At 43.2% G+C, this 21,757-nt stretch overlaps 1 protein-coding gene across 1 annotated transcript in view; it reads left to right on the forward strand.

Moving 5' to 3' along the window:
* The window catches only part of LOC106571517 (laminin subunit alpha-2), a 156,590-nt gene extending 135,216 nt beyond the window's left edge, over positions 1-21,374 (forward strand). Inside the window, 22 exon segments of the mRNA XM_082961482.1 lie at positions 1,392-1,545; positions 2,255-2,399; positions 3,178-3,311; positions 3,498-3,660; positions 3,777-3,901; positions 5,191-5,264; positions 5,267-5,352; positions 5,563-5,707; positions 9,334-9,435; positions 9,747-9,753; positions 10,937-11,057; positions 11,682-11,876; positions 13,469-13,598; positions 13,816-13,984; positions 15,920-16,151; positions 17,446-17,699; positions 17,822-18,009; positions 18,334-18,494; positions 18,718-18,871; positions 19,260-19,399; positions 19,679-19,866; positions 20,506-21,374. Coding sequence (XP_082817608.1) covers positions 1,392-1,545; positions 2,255-2,399; positions 3,178-3,311; positions 3,498-3,660; positions 3,777-3,901; positions 5,191-5,264; positions 5,267-5,352; positions 5,563-5,707; positions 9,334-9,435; positions 9,747-9,753; positions 10,937-11,057; positions 11,682-11,876; positions 13,469-13,598; positions 13,816-13,984; positions 15,920-16,151; positions 17,446-17,699; positions 17,822-18,009; positions 18,334-18,494; positions 18,718-18,871; positions 19,260-19,399; positions 19,679-19,866; positions 20,506-20,701 — 3,263 coding nt within the window. The 3' untranslated portion in view covers positions 20,702-21,374.
* Positions 21,375-21,757: the final 383 nt, after the last annotated feature.

Consider the following 21,757-nt stretch of genomic DNA (forward strand, 5'->3'; position numbering starts at 1 on the left):
CACATAGTAATTTAATGAAGGGAAAAATCAGTCCAAAAATATCAAGCCGAAAAGGCAGGGCAAATACCAATAAAGGAAGACTAACACAGTCTTCTAAAATAATTCGGGACGCAGCCCAGCAACCCTAACGCCTAAACGCTAAGACATAAAATGGACAGAAAAATAAATTCCCCAACTTACAACAGCAGACACGAAACAATCCCGCACAACCCCAAACAAGAAACTGACAAACTAAATACCCTCCCACTAATTACAAACAAGAAACAGGTGCGCACAAAACAGACATAACTAACAAACACATGAAACATGGATCGATGGCAGCTAGTAGGCCGGCGACGACGACCGCCGAGCGCCACCTTCTGTGGACGTTGTGACAATGACATTGTATAATTCTGTATCTCACATATTCTTTCTTTCTGTCTGTCACGGCTGTCGAAAGGATCGGACCAAAGTGCAGCGTGGTTGTAGTTCCACATTTTATTAAATCCGTGAAACTTTGCAAAACACAAACAACCGAATTTACAAAACAACAAACCGTGCCGCAGAGAGAAACAAACACTACTCAAAATATAATCACCCACAAAACCCAAGAAGAAAAACCACTACTTAAATATGATTTCCAATCAGAGGTAACGAGGACCAGCTGCCTCCAATTGGAGATCAACCCCCCCCCCCCCCCCAAAACAACATAGAAATAGAAAAACTAGAACTTAAACATAGAAATAGAAAAACACAAAACACCCCCTGTCACGCCCTGACCTACTCTACCATAGAAAATCACATCTTACTATGGTCAGGATGTGACACTGTCCCACTTTTCTTTTTAACCCGAACAGCTATAAGTATGTCAAAAAGAAAGGAGGACCAATGCACTCTTCATATAATTAATTAAAATGCCTTTATTTGTATGGCATGTTCAATAGAAACAAAGTTTTAAAAATCTGACGTGTTTCGGCTGCATGGCCTTTGTCAGGGCCTTCTTGAATGCATAGCAATCTTTCTTCTCATAACAGCTTTCAGCTCTTTACCTTTGATGCTTCTAAATAAGTGATTAAGATGCCGCCTTCTCTCCGCTGATCTCTGATTAATAGGCCTGGCTCACAGAAAGCAGTGGCTGTGAACATGCTACAGTAGTTAATAAGGAAGAGTGATGTTTTTAGACTGATGTCTCTTCCCTGTGTGTGTGTGTGTGTGTGTGTGTGTGTGTGGTGTGGTGTGTGTGTGCGTGTGTGCGTGCGCACGTGAGCCTGTGTGTGTGTCCTTACGCGCGTGTGTTTGTTCGTGCCTGTGTGTGTGTTTCTGTCTGCCTGTGTGGGTGTGTGCTTGCGTGTGTGTGTCTGCTTCTGCATGCGTGGTGTGTGCGTGTGTGCGTACCCGTGTGTGTCTATCAGTCCATGCAGCGAGGCCCAAGGTGAAGGACCTGAAAGACAAGGCAAACAGACTGCTGGAGAAACTGAAGCCCATCCAGGAGCTGAAGGACAACTTGAAGAAAAATATCTCCCAGATTAAAGAGTTGATCAACCAGGCGCGCAAGCAGGCCAACTCTGTGAGTCACACTCCTCCTCTCCATCCCTCTCTCTCGTTCTCAACTTCCCCTGTTCTCACGGCTGTTATCAGTGGCTTTTAAGATTGCCATTCTGCTAATTGTGCCATTGTGTCATCACAGAAATCACGATTCACAACTCGTTCTAGGAGAGTTCAGTCACACACAGTTGGTTCTTCCTAAAGTGATGAAAATGAAGTCACCTCCCTGTAAATTCCTCCACCCAGCTTTACCCCGTGGTTCACATGCATTGCCACAGTTTGAGTGAAGGCTCTGTTCAAAAAAGAAAAATTCAATGTCAAGGCTTTTTTTTTTTTTTTTTACAAAAGTGTAAAATAACAAATTGTTTCTCTTGCCTTAAAGGACCTTGTACTTTACTTCTGTCACTACATAATTGTGTTTTTCTGAGTGTTCCTTGGGCCTTTTCATTGCTATTAGCTTGTGAGCATCGTAGAGCAAAACATATCGGTGTTCCTGAGAGTCTAACATTTTCAGAATGGGATCATAACGGTTTGTAGCTAAAATCGGTCAGACTTTACAGCATACAATCATTGCTTTACAGATGTTACAAACACCGCTGTAGCTCAGCTTCCGTCCACCTCACAGACTAACAGCGGGCATCTACGGATTCAGTGGAAATAGACACATCCAATAGAAGATCCCTGAGCGTTCTGTGGGCTTTTTAAGTGCTCTCTGTCTGGTGATCTATGTGATTAAAGTGTCTGTGTCCTCCGGGGGAGACCGTGTCTGTGCATATGGACCAGAAATCAAGAAGGGTCGCTACAACACCATCAGTGTGAATGTGAAGACCACCTCCCCTGATAACCGACTCTTCTACCTGGGCAGTGCCAAATGCGTGAGTCAGAGGACATAGCACCACACTGGGATGTTAGTCACCTTTTGTGTGTGTGTGTGTGTGTGTGTGTGTGTGTGTGTGTGTGTGTGTGTGTGTGTGTGTGTGTGTGTGTGTGTGTGTGTGTGTGTGTGTGTGTGTGTGTGTGTGTGTGTGTGTGTGTGTGTGTGTGTGTGTGTGTGTGTGTGTGTGGATACAATCCCCCAGTAAATCACTGAACCATAATAAGGGAAACCTCAGGGCAACAAATAATGTGTGTGAAACGTAACATATTAGGTCCATTTAGTGTTTAGATTTGGCTCATCTCTATTCTGGGATGTGTAATGTGTTGTTGGCCAATTCATTTGAAATCATTCCACCAGTGGTTACTTCCCAACATACTAGATAAATACCAATTATCTTAAAGTCAGAGAGAAAATAATAAAAGGTTATTTGTTTCCCTGTGTGATCCCCAGGAGAGAGTAGGTGATATTGCCTCTATGTACTGCAACAGCAACCACAGCAACCACAGCAATTAGCCGCCAGTTCAAACCGGACTATTTAATCTGTCTTCATCACTGATTTCCCTGGGGAAATCACACTGCTGTTGTTCATCTCTTGATTTGCCTGTGATTCTTCCCCAGTATCTTATTCTAATGTGTCCTGCTCTGTTCTCCTGCACTGTGCTACCTACACTACACTACAGCAACCAAGAGAGACAGAATAGTAATGGACCTGTAATGTTATCAGATAGGAGATTGCAGTGCTGCATCTTATTGGCTCATCATCTGTCTGCCTCTAGATTGACTTCCTGGCAATTGAGATGCGTAAGGGTAAGGTCAACTTCCTGTGGGATGTGGGCTCCGGAGTGGGTAAGGTGGAGTACCCTGACACGACTATAAACTACGGCAACTGGCATCGCATCGAGGCCTCACGGTAGAATACCATTGTTTTTTAATTTTCTATACCAGATATTTTTCAGAGCAAAGATTATACAGGGATAGAGAGATTTGTCTATCAGTTCATTTATTCATTCATTCATATTTTAGCATTGATTGTGCCAGGTAAGCTTCTTATTCAAAAATCAGACTTCTCGTCTGATAATTTCTGTTTTGGTCCCAGGAATGGCATTAATGGCACCATCTCTGTCCATGCACTGGAGGGTCCCAGAGCTGGCATCATGCCCACCTCTAAGAGTGGCACCTCCCCTGAAAGCTAAACTATCCTGGATGTGGACCAGAATGCCTACCTGTTTGTCGGTGGCATATTGGGCAGTGTGAAGGGAGCTGATATCACTTTGTCATACTGTAGTTTATCACGGAGCCATTTAGTCATTTTTACCCATTTCTATTTTGGTAGATACAATGGTATTCACTATGTGTTTCGTTGTTTGTCTTGTAGAAAGCGGACGTGGTTAAAACCACTACTTTCTCCGGGTGTTTGGGAGTGACATACCTGGACAACAAACCTATCGGCCTGTGGAACTACAGAGAGAGAGAAGGAGACTGCAAAGGATGTGTGGATAAGTAGGTCTGGTCTGTATGATCATATCACATTGAATACACTCTTTTAGTGTATGGGCTTGATTCACTTTTTTAAAAGATCTCATATACTTTCAGAAACCTTTCACTCTAAAGTTCACTATACAATCTTTGATGTACTAAAAGTTCACTTCCTCAACTAACCTGTACCCCCACACATTGACTCGGTACCGGTACCCCCTGTGTATAGCCTCGTTATTTTATTGTTATTCTTTATTTTATTTTTTACTTTAACTAACAATGCAGATCAAGAAATAGAGTTAATAAAATATTTACTAAATAAACTAAAGGCTTGTGAGTAAGCATTTCATGGATTTCTGGGTTGGCGCCCCCCCCCTTGGGTTGTGCCATGGCGGAGATCGTTGTGGGCTATACTCGGCCTTGTCTTAGGACGGTAAGTTGGTGGTTGGAGACATCCCTCTAGTGGTGTGGGAGCTGTGCTTTGGCAAAGTGGGTGGGGTTATATCCTGCCTGTTTGGCCCTGTCCGGGGGTATCATCGGATGGGGCCACAGTGTCTTCTGATCCCTCCTGTCTCAGCCTCCAGTATTTATGCTGCAGTAGTTTATGTGTCGGGGGGCTAGGGTCAGTCTGTTACATCTGGAGTATTTCTCTTGTCTTATCCGGTATCCTGTGTGAATTTAAATATGCTCTCTCTAATTCTCTCTTTCTCTCTTTCTGTCTTTCTCTCGGAGGACCTGAGCCCTAGGACCATGCCTCAGGACTACCTGGTATGATGACTCCTTGCTGTCCCCAGTCCACCTGGCCGTGCTGCTGCTCCAGTTTCAACTGCTCTGCCTGTGGCTATGGAACCCTGACCTGTTCACCGGACGTGCTTGTTGCACCCTCGACAACTACTATGATTATTATTATTTGACCATGCTGGTCATTTATGAACATTTTAACATCTTGACCATGTTCTGTTATAATATCCACCCTGCACAGCCAGAAGAGGACTGGCCACCCCTCATAGCCTGGTTCCTCTCTAGGTTTCTTCCTAGGTTATTGGCCTTTTCTAGGGAGTTTTTCCTAGGGAGTTTTTCCTAGCCACCGTGCTTCTTTCACATGCTTTGCTTGCTGTTTGGGGTTTTAGGCTGGGTTTCTGTACAGTACTTTGAGATATCAGCTGATGTACGAAGGGCTATATAAATAAATTTGATTTGATTTGATGGTAAGGTGATCTACACCTGTTGTGTTTGGCACATGTGACAAATAAAATGTGATTTGATTTGATTTTGATTTGATTGTTGCTGAGTGTTTGGGTGTATTTGCACAGCCCCCAGCCATCAGACATGGAGGGGACGGTACAGTCTGATGGGGAGGGCTACTCTGCTGTGAGCCAGCCCACCAGATGAACCCCAACGTCTCCACCGTCATGTTCAAGTTCCACTCCTTCTCCACCGACTCCATGCTCATGTACTTTGTCACTAAGGATACGGTAACCTCACTCATATACACACACCTGTATCTTAACAAGGACTGGCAAATTGTTGAACTTCAGTAGTAATGAAAACTATTAAATATGTGTTACATATAAAGCATTTATCAATATTAATCAATATACTCTCTCTCTCTCTCTCTCTCTCTCTCTCTCTCTCTTTCTCGCTCTCTCACTTTCTCTTCCCCTCTCTCCCGCTCTCTGAGACAGAAGGACTTTATGGGTGCTGAGTTGAGTGATGGTCGTGTGAAGGTGAGTTTTGACCTGGGCTCAGGCACCAGCTCGGTCTTCAGCATCAAGAGACACAACGACGGCAGGTGGAAATCTTTCACTGTGGCCCGCATGAAGAAACAAGGTGACACTCACACTCATCATAATACATACAGTAAAACATTTCCCTCAAGTTGACGTTTCTAGAGCCTGTGTAGTTTAAAGAACATTTCCCTCAAGTTGTTGTTTCTAGAGCCTGTGTAGTTTAAAGAACATTTCCCTCAAGTTGACGTTTCTAGAGCCTGTGTAGTTTCAAGAACATTTCCCTCAAGTTGATGTTTCTAGAGCCTGTGTAGTTTAAAGAACATTTCCCTCAAGTTGACGTTTCTAGAGCCTGTGTAGCTTCATCAAATCAGCTACATACAAGGTGTAGACCGAATACAAGTGAAATGATTACTTACAAGCCCTTAACCAACAATGCAGTTTTAGAAAAATACCCCAAAAATAAGAAATGAAAGTAACAAATAAGTTAAGAGCAGCAGTAAAATAACAATAGCGAGGCTATATACAGGGGGTACCGGTACAGAGTCAATGTGCGGGGGCACCGGTTAGTTGAGGTAATTGAGGTAATATGTAGATGTAGGTAGAGTTATTAAAGTGACTATGCTTAGATAATAAACAAAGAGTAGCAGCGGCGTAAAAGGGGGGCAACGCAAATAGTTTGGGTAGACATTTGATTAGATGTTCAGGAGTCTTATGGCTTGGGCGTAGAAGCTGTTTAGAAGCCTCTTGGACCTAGACTTGGTGCACCGGTACCGCTTGAGTGCGGTAGCAGAGAGAACAGTCTATGACTATGGTGACTGGAGTCTTTGACAATTTTTAGGGCCTTCCTCTGACACCGTCTGGTATAGAGGTCCTGGATGGGAGGAAGCTTGGCCCCAGTGATGTACTGGGCCGTACGCACTACCCTCTGTAGTGCCTTGTGGTCGGAGGCCGAGCAGTTGCCATGCCAGGCAGTGACGCAACCTGTCAAGATGCTCTAGATGGGGCATCTGTAGAGCTTTTTGAGGATCTGAGGACCCATGACAAACCTTTTCACTCTCCTGAGGGGGAATAGGTTTTGTTGTGCTCTCTTCACGACTGTCTTGGTGTGCTTGGACAATGTTACTTCGGTTGGTGATGTGAACACTAAGGAACATGAAGCTCTCAACCTGCTACACTACAGCCCCGCCGATGAGAGTGGGGCATGCTCGGTCCTCCTTTTCCTGTAGTCCACAATCAATCTCTTGTCTTGATCACATTGAGGGAGAGGTTGTTGTCCTAGCACCACACGGCCAGGTCTCTGATCTCCTCCCAATAGGCTGTCTCGTCATTGTTGGTGATTAGGCCTACCACTGTTGTGTCATCAGCAAACTTAATGATGGTGTTGGAGTCATGCCTGGCCCTGCAGTCATGAGTGAACAGGGAGTACAGGAGGGGACCGAGCACGCACTCCTGAGGGGCCCCCGTGTTGAGGATCAGCATGGCGGATGTGTTGTTACCTACCCTTACCACCTGGGAGTACACGTGCTCGAAGTACACGTCCTGGTAATCCATCTGGCCCTGTGGCCTTGTGAATGTTGACCTGTTTAAAACCTCTTACATCTAGACGTTCCGCTAGCGGAACACCTGCTCCAATATCCAATGATAGGCGTGGCGCGAATTACAAATTCCTCAAAAATCCCAAAACTTCAATTTTTCAAACATATGACTATTTTACACCATTTTAAAGACAAGACTCTCCTTTATCTAACCACACTGTCCGATTTCAAAAAGGCTTTACAGCGAAAGCAAAACATTAGATTATGTCAGCAGAGTACCCAGCCAGAAATAATCAGACACCCATTTTTCAAGCAAGCATATAATGTCACAAAAAACAAAACCACAGCTAAATGCAGCACTAACCTTTGATGATCTTCATCAGATGACACTCCTAGGACATTATGTTATACAATACATGCATGTTTTGTTCAATCAAGTTCATATTTATATCAAAAACCAGATTTTTACATTAGCATGTGACGTTCAGAACTAGCATTCCCACCGAACACTTCCGGTGAATTTACTAAATTACTCACGATAAACGTTCACAAAAAACATAACAATTAATTTAAGAATTATAGATACAGAACTCCTTTATGCAATCGCTATGTCCCATTTTAAAATAGCTTTTCGGTGAAAGCACATTTTGCAATATTCTGAGTAGATAGCCTGGCCATCATGGCTAGCTATTTTGACACCCACCAAGTTTAGCCCTCACCAAACTCCGATTTACTATAATAAAAATTGGATTACTTTTGCTGTTCTTCGTCAGAATGCACTCCCGGGACTTCTACTTCAATAACAAATGTTGGTTTGGTTCCAAATAATCCATAGTTATATCCAAATAGCGGCGTTTTGTTGTGCGTTCAAGACACTATCCGAAGGGTGACGAAGGGTTACGCGCCCGACGCGTTTCGTGACAAAAAATTTCAAAATATTCCATTACCGTACTTCGAAGCATGTCAAACGCTGTTTAAAATAAATTTTTATGCGATTTTTCTCGTAAAAAAGCGAGTCGTTGTTTTCGTTCAAAGACGAAAGAATAAAAACATGGTGTCGCCTCGTGCACGCGCCTCAGTCTCATTGTTCTCAGATCGACCACTATCCAAATGCGCTACTGTTTTTCAGCCAGGGGCTCCAAAGGCATCATTCACCGTTTTGCCGCCTTCTGAGAGCCTATGGGAGCCGTAGGAAGTGTCACGTTACAGCAGAGATCCTCAGTTTTCAATAAAGAGAGTGTAGAAGGCCAAGAAATGGTCAGAGAGGGCACTTCCTGTAAGGAATCTTCTCAGGTTTTGGCCTGCCAAATGAGTTCTGTTATACTCACAGACACCATTCAAACAGTTTTAGAAACTTTGGAGTGTTTTCTATCCAAAGCTAATAATTATATGCATATTCTAGTTTCTGGGCAGGAGTAATAATCAGATTAAATCGGGTACGTTTTTTATCCGGCCGTGAAAATACTGCCCCCAATCCATAACAGGTTACTCACATAGGCTACGGAGAGTGTGATCACACAGTCATCCGGAACAGCTGATGCTCTCATGCATGTTTCAGTGTTACTTGCCTCTCAGCGAGCATAGAGGTAATTTAGCTTGTTTGGTAGGCTCGTGTCACTGGGCAGCTCGCAGCTGTGCTTCGCTTTGTAGTCTGTAATAGTTTGCAAGCCCTGCCACATCCGACATGCTCCGGAACCGGTGTAGTACAATTCGATCTTAGCCCTGTATTGACGCTTTGCCTGTTTGATGGTTCGTCGGAGGGCATAGGAATTTGTTATTCGTTTCCGGGTTAGAGTCCCGCTCCTTGAAATCGGCAGCTCTATCCTTTAGCTCAGTGTGGATGTTGCCTGTAATCCATGGCTTCTGGTTGGGGTATGTACGTACACTCACTGTGGGGACGACATCATTGATGCACTTATTGATGATGCCAGTGACTGATGTGGTGTACTCCACAATGCCATCGGAAGAATCCCGGAACATATTCCAGTCTGTGCTAGCAAACAGTCCTGTAGCTTAGCATCTGCTTCATCTGACCACTTTTTTATTGACCGAGTCACTGTTTTTTTCTGCTTTAGTTTTTGCTTGTGAGCAGGAGTCAGGAGGATAGAATTATGGTCAGATTTGCCAAATGGAGGATATTGTTGAACAAGCAAGTAATACCTTTACCCTTGTTGGTTTCCTCCCACCCCAGCTACGGTGGCCATCGTGGACATATACTCCAATGAAGAGGAGAAGCTGGTTCTGTCATCTCAAGGCTCTGCCCTGGGCTCAACCTCGGTTAATCACCTCCACAGTAGGGCCTAATACTACTAATTCAGTTTTTATGCACACACACACACACACACACACACACACACACACACACACACACACACACACACACACACACACACACACACACACACACACACACACACACACACACACACACACACACACACACACACACACACACACACTTAACTCTGGGTCTGCATACTGAACACTACCTTTGATCATCAATCTCACTTGGGTTAACATGTGTAAAGGTCTGTAAGAACTTTCTTCAACTAAAGTACACCATGGATAGCCTTTCTTTACACCTCTGCTCTGTGTTTTGCTCAGACACTCAGTACTGTATAGTCTGCTACTGTTTGTTCCTGTTCTTCTCATATTGTCACGTTTGGCCATAAAAGTTGAGGGTTGTCAAGGCATATAGGTAGCCAGATTAACAGACAGACAAACAGACAAAGACTTGAGTTTCCATTAGAACACCTCTGTCTGCTGCTGGACCTTGAGTCAGTGTCACATTGTCGCTGGCCTCTCTGGTGTTAACTCTTTTGGAACTGTCACATAAACAGTAACAATAGGTTATGTATTTATGACCTTCACAGTCTTCGGCAGTATGAGAGGTGTATTCTATAGGTCTTATAGAAGTGGTAACCCTTTTAAATCACACATGGAGAACTGAATATACTTTTTAAGTTTCTGTCTACGTGTGTCATAGTTGTCTTAATATGCATATACTTGTATCTTTTGCTCCTACAGTATTAAAGCAAGGTAATATATGTACTGTTAAAGTTTACTGTATCACCTTTTGCATGTACTTAGCATAGCCCATTACTCTCTAAAGCATCCCTGGTACCTTGGCTTTATCATACAAGTTACCATGCATTTACTTCACAAAAGTATGCTTACTTAGCTCATTGTAAATAAGAATTTGTTCTTAACTGACTTGCCTAGTTAAATAAAGGTACAATAAAAAAATAATAATAATAATATATATATATATATATATATTTATTGTAGATGCTTTAATGCAATATATGCTGGTCATCAGAATTGAGTCAGTAAACAACCCTCCATTTCTCAATGGTTTTAGATATTTGTCCAAATGTACAATATTCTGGGGACCAATAGGCTACAGCTTCCACTCCTTTTCATTCAGTAGCTACTGCTGTACTGTCACCCCACTACATCTATTGCATGCTATGGAATTTGCTAGTAAATTGCTGACATTTTCAAATTAACATTTAACAATGAGGCCCTATTTGAAGCTTTATATCTGCTTCGCAGAAGCTAGTGTCTGATTGTTCAGATAAAGGTTCATAACTTTTGAATAACCCCAGATTAAAGGTATACCAAATAATTGTTCTTAAAACAGAAACCTGACTTTATTAATTTAGAATGAATGCAGTCTTAGTTTGGTGTTTATCTCACATAGTCATTGGCTACTAAAACTAGGACAGTGCTTCCACAATGAACAGAATGGAAGTCCAAATTGCAATTGAGACAACTCTCTCTTCTCTTTACAGGTCAGATTTTACCAAGAAGAGGTATGCTGGCTGTATGAGAGACATTGAGGTTTCCAGAACCCCCTATAACCTGCTGAGCAGCTCCGACTACACCGGCCTGACCAAAGGCTGCTCTGTAGAGGTCCGTTTAGCACTCCTCTTTCATCTCACTCTTCTTTTCATCACCCCTTTAATTATTCAGAGGTACAGGCACACTCATGAAATATGGCCAAACATTTTACGGAAAAATAAGAATAGTAAAAACGAGTGAGGCATATAAATAACAGAGAAATCGCTGCTTCTGAAATTTTTATTTTAGTTAGGGGAGAATATTTATACATACATTCACACCACAGACACAGAATGTAAAAGAGTGTAGCAAAGAATTGAGTGGGAGAAGTCATTTTTAATTTAGCAACGGCTGGCTTGTACGTCTCAGTTGTGTTCAGTTGTGTTTGTAAAATGTTAGCAAGATTTCACGCTCACTTCAGTAGGCCTACATCCATTTGTTGTGGACCCTGTGTCAATGCCTGATGATGCATCTGAAAATGCATACTGTGCTATACTCTAACAGACAAGGTTTATTATTATGTTCGATATAACTCTGAAATTGATATGGACATTATAAACAAAACAACGCAGCGTTATACTATATTGTACTATTATACAGTATTCAGATAATAAAAAGAACGCTGCCAATTACTGATGACTTTCAATTGATTGTGCTGTGAATGAATATCATGACTGGTCTCTCTCTCGCTAACAGAACCTCCATACAGTGAGCTTCTCCAAGCCAGGCCATGTGGAACTGAAGTCCATGTCCTTTGACGCTGGTACGGAGATCAGCCTGTCCTTCACAACCAAGAGTGACAAGGGCATCATCCTGTTAGGCAGTGGGGGCACCAATGGGACCAGCTCCCAGTTCCAACTCCCCAAGAGGAGACACAGGCAGTCTGGGGAGGTAAGAGGAGGTGGATGAGACACACACATACACTCGTGCACACACGCATACATATACTGTACACACACACACACACACACACACACACACACACACACACACACACACACACACACACACACACACACACACACACACACACACACACACACATATATAAACACTCACTTCAGTGTTACAGCTATCAAAGCATTCTAACACAGCACCAAGTCCTCTATAATGTCACCTCCTTGTTCTTTATAAGTCATTGGATCCTATTACCCAGTAGAACTGGAATGGCTGTTGGAGGTGTTTCTTGGTTCCTGTAATTGAATAAGGAGCAGTGTGCTGTCTGGCTGATTTGCTTTGAAAAACTAACAGCACATTGATAATCAACTCCTGCTGTGTGCGAGGCTCCTTATTAAATGAACTATAAAAGAGATGGATTGCCTGTGAGGTTTAATGATTATACTTTCACCCGACAGCAAACAAAAATTGATAATCTTTCACAGAGGGCTAAAGGCTGGTAGATTTGCGATGACAGTTTTGATTAAAATATGACTTTCTACGTCTCTGTTAGGGCACCCTTCATCTCTCTCTCCATCTCTCCTTCTCTTCATCTGCAGACCACCACATCAATTAGTGCCTGTGGCTGCAGGAAATGATAGTGGGTTTAACCTCTAACATTCTCCCTGCAAGTGTCGTTAGTAAGAAATACATTATACAACAGCCCTCTGATGGATCACGTCCAATTTAACGATGACCCTTGGTAAAGGTCCAGACCGTCACCTTTAAAAATCATTAGACCTAGTAAATTAAGTGAGTGTCATTTCGAATGAGTACATGTCGGCCTCATCTGTCTCTGTGTCCTCGTCGTTCATTCTGTCAATTTGCGCAGGGGACAGGAGGAACGCGTGCTGAATCAGACCATAGTTATTGTAGCAGTAGCACTTCCCCTCACTCTCCCTCACTCTCCCTCACTCTCCCCAGGCAAACTCCCCCTGTGCATGCTGCAGTTCCAACGCTGTGGTGGGATGTGCTCACCATCTCGCTGGACTGATTACAGAGAATTTAATCATAACAAGAGGCACTTAAATCTATCTACTTCTCGTGTAGTATGTTTCAGAGAGGGCTGTGCTTTCTTTGAAGCTCTGCCCAAACAGAATCCAATCAAGGCGTGTAGAGAAATGGAGGACTTACATAAACGCTACAGGCCCTCAGGGTTGAAAAGCATATCGGTATGCAATTATATAAAGTTGACTTCCTTTCTCAAAGTATCTGAGGTTTCATCATTATTGAACAGATTTTTCTTAATGTTTCTGGGCAAAAAGTTCTTATTGTCTTTGAACACTCAAGGCTCCAGATTGTATGAAGCCTGTCCTGACTTGCTCCATATTTTATGAAGCCTGCCCTGACTTGCTCCATATTGTATGAAGCCTGTCCTGACTTGCTCCAGATTGTGTCTTCTAAACAATGGCTTTATGCACTGAGTGTGTTTATGTATTGATTTTCTGTATAACCCTGTGTCCCTGAGTCTGTGCTGAGGTGGTGTTGGTCATTTAGATTGGGTGGTCCCCCCTCACGCACCCTCTCTTCTCCCCTGCCCCCTGCAGCCCTTCTTGGCTGTGTTGCTGAACAAGGGGGCCCTGGAGGTGCTGGTGTTTACAGGCAGCCACAGCCCACGCAAGGTGGTCCGCAAGCCTGACCAGGGCATCCTGCACGACGGGAGAGATTGGGCGGCAGGTAAGATCACACACATACACACACACACACACACACACACACACACACACACACACACACACACACACACACACATTGCTATACACTGAACAGCCTCACATTGCACAATAACTTGTGTCTTAATGAACTAGTTTCAAGCCATTCGTTTTTAGCTGTCTCTACACAGAGCTGGCTCAAAATGTCTCACTGTCCTGCGTGTCTCTGTCCAGGTCATTAGCAGTCCAGGTGGATGAGAAGCGGAAGAGGGAGCAGGCCCTTCCCAACGACCAGCTAATAGGCGTCAAGAGACTGTTCATCGGGGGTATCCCCTCTGACGTAGAGCTCAGCTCCCAGAGACCCAACGTCCCCTTCGAAGGCTGCATCTGGAACCTCATGATCATTACCATGTACATCTCTCAGCAGCGCCTATTATCTCCCTACTATCTCCATATAACGATTCATTATCCTGATCATAGATATTGGCTCATTATTAGTAGATGTTATTAATGGAAGGCTATGTGAGAAGTGTTGTAAATGTGAAGTATTTGTGAGCTGTTTCATGATGCGTTGGTTTCTCCCAGTTAACTTCTATGGGCTACGTGGGACACTAGCAAGACACCCGCGGGACACAGCCAGTGAAATATCAGGGCGGCAAATTCAAAAACAACAAAATGTCATAATTCAACTTTCTCAAACATACAACTATTTTACACCATTTTAAAGATACACTTCTCCTTGATGTAACCACATTGTCCGATTTCAAAAAGGCTTTACAGCGAAAGCAAAACATTAGATTATGTTAGGAGAGTACATAGACAAAAATAATCACACAGCCATTTTCCAAGCAAGGACGTGTCAATAAACCCCAAACCACAGCTAAATGAAGCACTAACCTTTGACAATCTTCATCAGATGACACTCCTAGGACATTATGTTACACAATACATGTTTTGTTCGATAAGGTTCATATTTATATCCAAAAACAGCATTTTACATTGGAGCGTGATGTTCAGAAAATGTATTCCCACCAAAACGTTCGGTGAATGTGCACATCAATTTACAAAAATACTCATCATAAACGTTGACAAAATATATAACAATTATTTAAAGAATTATAGATGGACTACTCCTGGATGCAACCGCTGTGTCAGATTTTAAAATAGCTTTACTGAGAAAGCACATTTTTCAATATTCTGAGTACATAGCTCAGCCATCACGGCGAGCTATTCAGACACCCGCCAAGTTCGGGGCACACTAAACTTAGGATTAGTATTAGAAATATTCTCTTACCTTTGCTGATCTTCATCAGAATGCACTCCCAGGACTGCTACTTCCACAAGAAATGTTGTTTTTGTTCGAAATAATCCATATTTATGTACAAATACCTCCGTTTTGTTTGTGCGTACAGATCACTTATCCAAAGGCATAACGCGCGAGCGCGGAACCAGAGACGAAAAGTCAAAATGTTCCATTACTGTACTTAGAAGCATGTCAAACGCTGTTAAAAATCAATCTTTATGGTATTTTTAATGTAAAATTGCGATAATATTCCAACCGGACTATAGCATATTCATTCAAGAAGAAAAAGAAGGAGGGGCGCGCTCGCGGGCCCGAGCATATCCAATCCCTTTGTTGCCAGGCAGTCCACTCAGAAACTGAGCTCCTATTATCTGCCCAGTGACAGGAGAATGGTCAAACCACTTTCTGAAGGCTGTTGACAGCCAATGGAAACCTTAGGAAGTGCAACGTCCCCCACAGACACTAGTTTCGATAGAGAATCGAAAGAAGAACTACAATTCTCAGACTTTCCACTTCCAGCTTGGATTTTTCTCAGGTTGTTGCCTGCCATATGAGTTATGTTATACTCACAGACACCATTCAAATCGTTTTAGAAACTTCAGAGTGTTTTCTATCCAAATCTACTAATAATATGCATATTCTAGTTTCTGGGCCAGAGTAGTAACCTGTTTAAATTGGGTACGTTTTTCATCCGGCCGTGAAAATACTACCCCCATGCCCAGACAGGTTAAACAGGTTGTAAATGTAGTCATTTGACACCTTGACCTGTTTTGACTGTTTTTTTCTATGGATGATAATACATTCCTATCATTACGCTCAGGGCTATCTATCGCTTCCCAGTGGACTAAACACAGTTCACCCATATTTAGTTGGCTTTAATGGGGCTATCCTCTGTGATAACCATGTTCATAATTCAACTGATTACACATCATCACCCATTAACACACTTTCTTTCTCTCTCTCTGTGTGTGTGTGTGTGTGTGTGTGTGTATTTGTGTGTGCACATCCATGTGTGTGTTTGTTTGCTTGTGCATGCCCTACAGCCTCACAGACTTCTCCCAGCCCGTGGCCTTTGAGAACGCAGAGATCGGCCAGTGTAACAACCTGGCCCCTCCCCCTCCCCCGCTTCCCCTCCAAGAGGAAGAGCCTGGTGAGGAAGAGAAGGCCAAGGAAGAAGACGTGTCCCAGACTGTCCAACCTGAGGCTCCACCACCCACCCCGACACCAGACAGACACATCTCCCACTGTAGGTCCCACTCCTATGGGTACCAGGGAGTAAAAGACAAAAAAAGTCACATTAAAGGACTAAGTTCCCAGCCTATGATGGAGTGATATATTATCCCCATAAAGAGCTGTCATCTGTCCCCAGCACAGCTCAGCCAGACAGACCGGTTGGCCCTGAGTCTAAATACACCATCAGAGAGGTGATGTGGCTGGAATAAAGAATGGGCCGTTTTCCAATCCATTAGGTCTGCTTTATAGGTAAAGCTGCAGTGTTGACAGGGCTCTTTCTCATAGCTCCACTGCTCCATCTATCCTCTCTGGCTGACAGCTGAGGTACTGTAGCAGCACTCTCTCTGTCCTCGCTCTGTCCTTCTTGCTCTCTCTCTCTCTCTTTCTGTCTCTCTGTCCTCCTCTCTCTCTCCCTTTCCTCCTCTCTGTCTCTGTCCTCCTCACTCTCTCTCTCTCTCTGTCCTCTCTCCGTCTCGATCTTGCTGTCCTCTTCGCTATGTCTCTCTGTTTGTCTCTCACTCTCTCTCATCCATCCTTCCAGACTCATTCATTCTCTGCTAACCAAGCTGCCTTGGATTGGCCAACACCAGCTGTATTTCCTCAAATATTCTCTTGATATATCTCCATGGTATGTATCATTGTAGGCAAATGAATAGATTGCTACAGTGGTAGTGCCACTGGTAGTACAATATTTTCTTGTAGAACTGATGTGCATTTTGGTAATCATACTGTAATATTTTTCTTAGCACTGTTCCTCTAGCTACCTGCTGTGCTGACTTTCGCCATTCATGACATCAGTGACATCAGACGTGTGTCTGTGGAACCTTCATTTTAATGGATTTCAGCCATAGACCTTCAACACCAAGCCCTCTGTGTGAGGATGTGTTGCTCGTGAACTATACATGCACAAACTTTCCATGTCCATATTCGTAGTATTGCCAGAAGACATTTGACTTTCAAAGGGATTTTCTTAGAAGATCATTTATTTTTAAGTAAATCAATATGGTTGTAGTAGCTCTGCTTTATAAACAGGCTATATATGATATATGCTGTACTGTTTGCAGTGTGAAATAAGGGTATGCACTGTAAAATAAATGCCCCTTTAAGCAATGGGAGCCTTTGTGGCTCAACAAGAATATAGAAAGAAAGGACCATTCTACATTGAGAGAGATGTACTGTATAATGCCAGATCAGAGGAATAGAGACGTCTTCATGTTCTGAACAGAACAAAATAAGTGATTCAGATGTTGGCCTTGCAAAAACAAATGTACATTTTCTGATAGCCTCAATAGCAAATCCATGTCTTTTTCAATAGCACCATCTATTGGCATGTTAGAATAGCACTTCATCTAGAAACAGAAAGCAGGTCAACTATATTCATATTAAAATGAATGTTTGCTTTGTGTTTTTAATGCACTCTTTGAAGGAGATCATGTCAGCTAATATGAATTGTTTAAGACAACTGCTACTACCCTGTCCCCTACAAGCCTCCCGTGTTGCCGAGGCATCTCCAGTGGTCTCTGGAAATAACCAGTTTGGCTTCTCCAAAAACAGCCATGTTGCATTTGATGACACAAAGGTCAAGAACAGGCATGTAGAGTTTTCATTGCTTTGAAAAGTCCCATTGAGACCTTTCTTTTCTAGATCATGTGTAATAGTCAGTTCTGTAAATATCATATCCGACTGACTGTTGTGAATCTGTTTGCTAACAGGCTAATCATAGAGTTTGAGCTGCAGACCACAGTAGAGTCAGGCCTGGTGTTCTACATGCCGAGGATCAACCACGCTGACTTCGCCACCATTCAGGTGAAGAAGGGCATGGCCCACCTCGGCTACGACCTGGGCCACGGCAACACCTCCGTCAGCGTGCCACGCATCATCAACGACGGACACTGGCACAAGTTCTGGGATCACCTAATGTACCTCTCGAGCCAGCCGGGGAAACAATCATAATAGTAATTTAGCATGGTGTACAGTCTGTTGGCAGTTACCATCAGTTCTATTTCACTGTCTGAGTGAGTTTAGATAGTGAGAGCATACAGCTAAATACTGTGTCACAATGACACAACTACAAAACCACATTTTCTATTTGACTAGTTCATTGACCAAAACAGGAGGCAAACAAAGTAATCAGGAACTACAACTCTTTATTTCCATCATGTATTAAAGATATGTATTGTTATTGTCCTTATTTACCCCTGAATCTTTCCCTTTCTGCTGTCTCAGATCCGGGTGGGGAGAGAGAAACTGAGAGGTGTACTGGTGATAGACAACTGCTACTCCAAGCACACCACCAGCCCCAAGAGGGCTGACATCCTGGATGTGGTTGGCATGCTGTACATAGGTGGCCTACCTGTCAACTACACTACCAAGAGGATCGGACCAGTACGTTCATACGCGCTTCCTCACATTTAATATGTAGGAAGTAAAACACAAAGCCTTATACACTGTGTTACTGTAATTGTATGTATTCACATATGATCAGTTGAAAGGGTTGATGTTGGAAGTAATCATTTACAATTTATGGGATAGATTCAACTGTAAATTAAACTTCTCAGTGTAAAGTCATATGTTATAGCATAGTTAAAGGTGTGTTGTGTTCTTCTAGGTCTTGTATAGTATCAATGGCTGCATCAGGAACTTTAAGATGCTGGGTATTGTGTTGGACATGGACACGCCCACCTCCAGCCACCAAGCGGGCAGCTGTTTCATCAGCACTGAGAAGGGAACCTACTTCGATGGCACTGAATATGTTAAAGCAGGTATAGTTCTAAGTTTTGAGTGTCAGAACGTAACTATAGGAAGAACTCCAGGCCGTAGTAACATAACTATAAGATCCTGGGGTTTTCCTGACCAGGCTATAGTAACATAACTATAAGGTGCTGGGGTTTTCCTGACCTGGCTATAGTAACATAACTATAAGATCCTGGTCAGGAAAAACTCCTGACCCCACAATGCAATATATCCTATCAATCACAAAATATAATAACTCCTCGTACACCAAAGTTTCACAGATCTAAGTTTTATGACAGTATAATGACTCCTTGTCAAAATAAAAGTGAAATAAAAATAGATAACTTAATATTCAATCTCATGGGATTTGTTGTATCAGTTCTGACTGTCCCCTGTATCTCCCTTCCTCTGGTCCAGTGGGTTCCTACAGGGTGGGTCTGGACGTGTCTCTGGAGCTGGAGTTCCGTATGCCCTGGAGCAACGGGGTTCCGCTGGCGGTCAGCAGCCAGGTGGACACCAAGATGGAGGGCCTGGGCATCGTACTGCACGGCGGAAAGGTACACACAAACATGCACTACAATACAATACAATAAAATGCAATGCTATACAATCCAGCTTTGTTGTCCCACATACATTTCATTCTAACCAGACTATACACTCTCTTCTGTAAGCCTAACAACAATCATGAGTGTGCAAAGCTATTGTACTGTATAAATTCAATAACGGGTTTCAAGAAAATCATGGTTGTTCATAAATAACAGTCATGTTTTGTGACAAACTGCCTATTGGACAAGTCAGGTGTATTCTGAGTAAAGTATGTCTTCTCCCTTTCCTAGCTGCTGTTCCACATGGACAACTGGGTGGGCCGGTTCACAGCCGAGTACCAGCCTGAAGCAGAGGCAGGCCTCTGTGACGGTCAGTGGCACTCAGTCACTGCCCACAAGCTCCACCATAGGCTGGAGATCATTGTGGATGGCAGGAAGGAGGAAGCAGAGAGCCCCAACACCAGGTCCAACACCGCTGACATCTGGGACAGGTACATGATACGACAGCACTCACCAAGCATATCACCCCTGGGACGTGTTCAGTAGAGGCACCTGGGACATGTTCAGTAGAGGCACCTGGGACATGTTCAGTAGAGGCACCTGGGACATGTTCAGTAGAGGCACCTGGGACATGTTCAGTAGAGGCACCTGGGACATGGTCAGTAGAGGCACCTGGGACATGGTCAGTAGAGGCACCTGGGACATGGTCAGTAGAGGCACCTGGGACATGTTCAGTAGAGGCACCTGGGACATGTTCAGTAGAGGCACCTGGGACATGTTCAGTAGAGGCACCTGGGACATGTTCAGTAGAGGTAGCGTTGTGGAAGATTAAACATTCAGTTAGAACTGTATCATGTAGAACATCATGTAGAACATAATGTAGAACAGACATGCCTCTGGAATCAGGTTACATACTAACTCCTGAACATGACCCTGGACACTGTGTGGGACATTAAAGTTGTGCCAAACCATGCTTCACTACAACGTTGAAGATGTTTGTGATTTACTTCCTATCTAAACCGCAGTAGATAATCAAAGTTATAACCTCCAGCAGTCATCCGCTTCCTGACTTATGAAATAGATTCATGAATTTGTTTAATGGTGCAGAAAATTACAGTCATAAATCAACCGTTGTCTTTTATCTCTTTTACAGAGGGGCTCAAGCAGTTTGGCCTGACTACCAGCACTTCATTCAAAGGCTGCATGCGCAACCTGAAGATAACATAGGCATCCAAAGTGTTGGAGGTTCAATTCAACAAGGGCCTGGAGTTGAAGGGGGTTCAACCCCTCACCTGCCCAGCCAATGCAGCCTAAACACAGACTACCAAAGCCTGTCACTGCCAGACGTACAGCAGCAGCACCAAAACACATGGAAACACAACTTACAGGACTGTAACTTCTTCCTCATTCTGGATCAGCGGGCCAACCAACTTTATACCAAGGGTTTAGATAGCTTTTTAGAGTGTGAAGTATACAATACAAGTGAGTGGAACCTTTAGGAAGACATAGTATAAAATCATGGTCCATTTAAAGGACTATAGATCCTCTTCTATTATCCTGTATGTCCTAAGCCTCCTGTGTCTGTCTGTCTAAACTACATGTGATGTAGCATACAATACACGTATGTTGTGGTTGGAATTTGTACTCTGTAACAACAAACAGCATTTTGAAATACATGCTTTGAAGGCAATCAAATAATTGTATTGTCTTTATCACAATATCAAACCGTGGCCTTTAACTTACACTCGGGATCTGGAGGATTGCCATCTGCTTCATATCCAATAGATTCGTCTTGCAACATTTCCTCCAACAAGGAACTGCCTTAGTTTGCTGCTCTTCCTAACCTTCTGAAGCAAGAAACACTTACTGTCAATCTGGTACACACACTTTATTTGATGTCTATTCTACAGTAGGCTATGTCTAATATATATGCAGCAAACAGTGAACTGAAACGGGAAGAATTGTGAAAATAAAATGCTAAGCAACAGATATGTTTGTAATTTTATTGGGAAGTGCATTTTTTTCTTGTAATAATACCATGATGTATGAATGCTTAATTCAGCTCTACAATTGTCTTCAGCGCTATAACAACTATATTTTCTGATTCATTTCATCCTTATGAGCTGTATTGAGAAACACCCCAGGGGGGGTGAGCTCCCCAATCTGACGGACCAAAGGCTAACGACACATGGAAACGGAAAACCGACTACGAGCATGGAATGTGTATGTGGAAAGGTCTGCAAGAATGCCCAAGGCCCAAGATTCATTAATTCTGGATTAAATATTTGGAGGGGAAAGTAGCAACACAACACACAGGTAGCAAACCTGGTGAAAAGCAGGAGGAGCCAGGCCCGGAGTTACCCCACAGAG

Source organism: Salmo salar, chromosome 15 (assembly GCF_965601325.2).
Source record: "Salmo salar chromosome 15, fSalSal1, whole genome shotgun sequence".
NCBI classification, from domain to species: domain Eukaryota; kingdom Metazoa; phylum Chordata; class Actinopteri; order Salmoniformes; family Salmonidae; genus Salmo; species Salmo salar.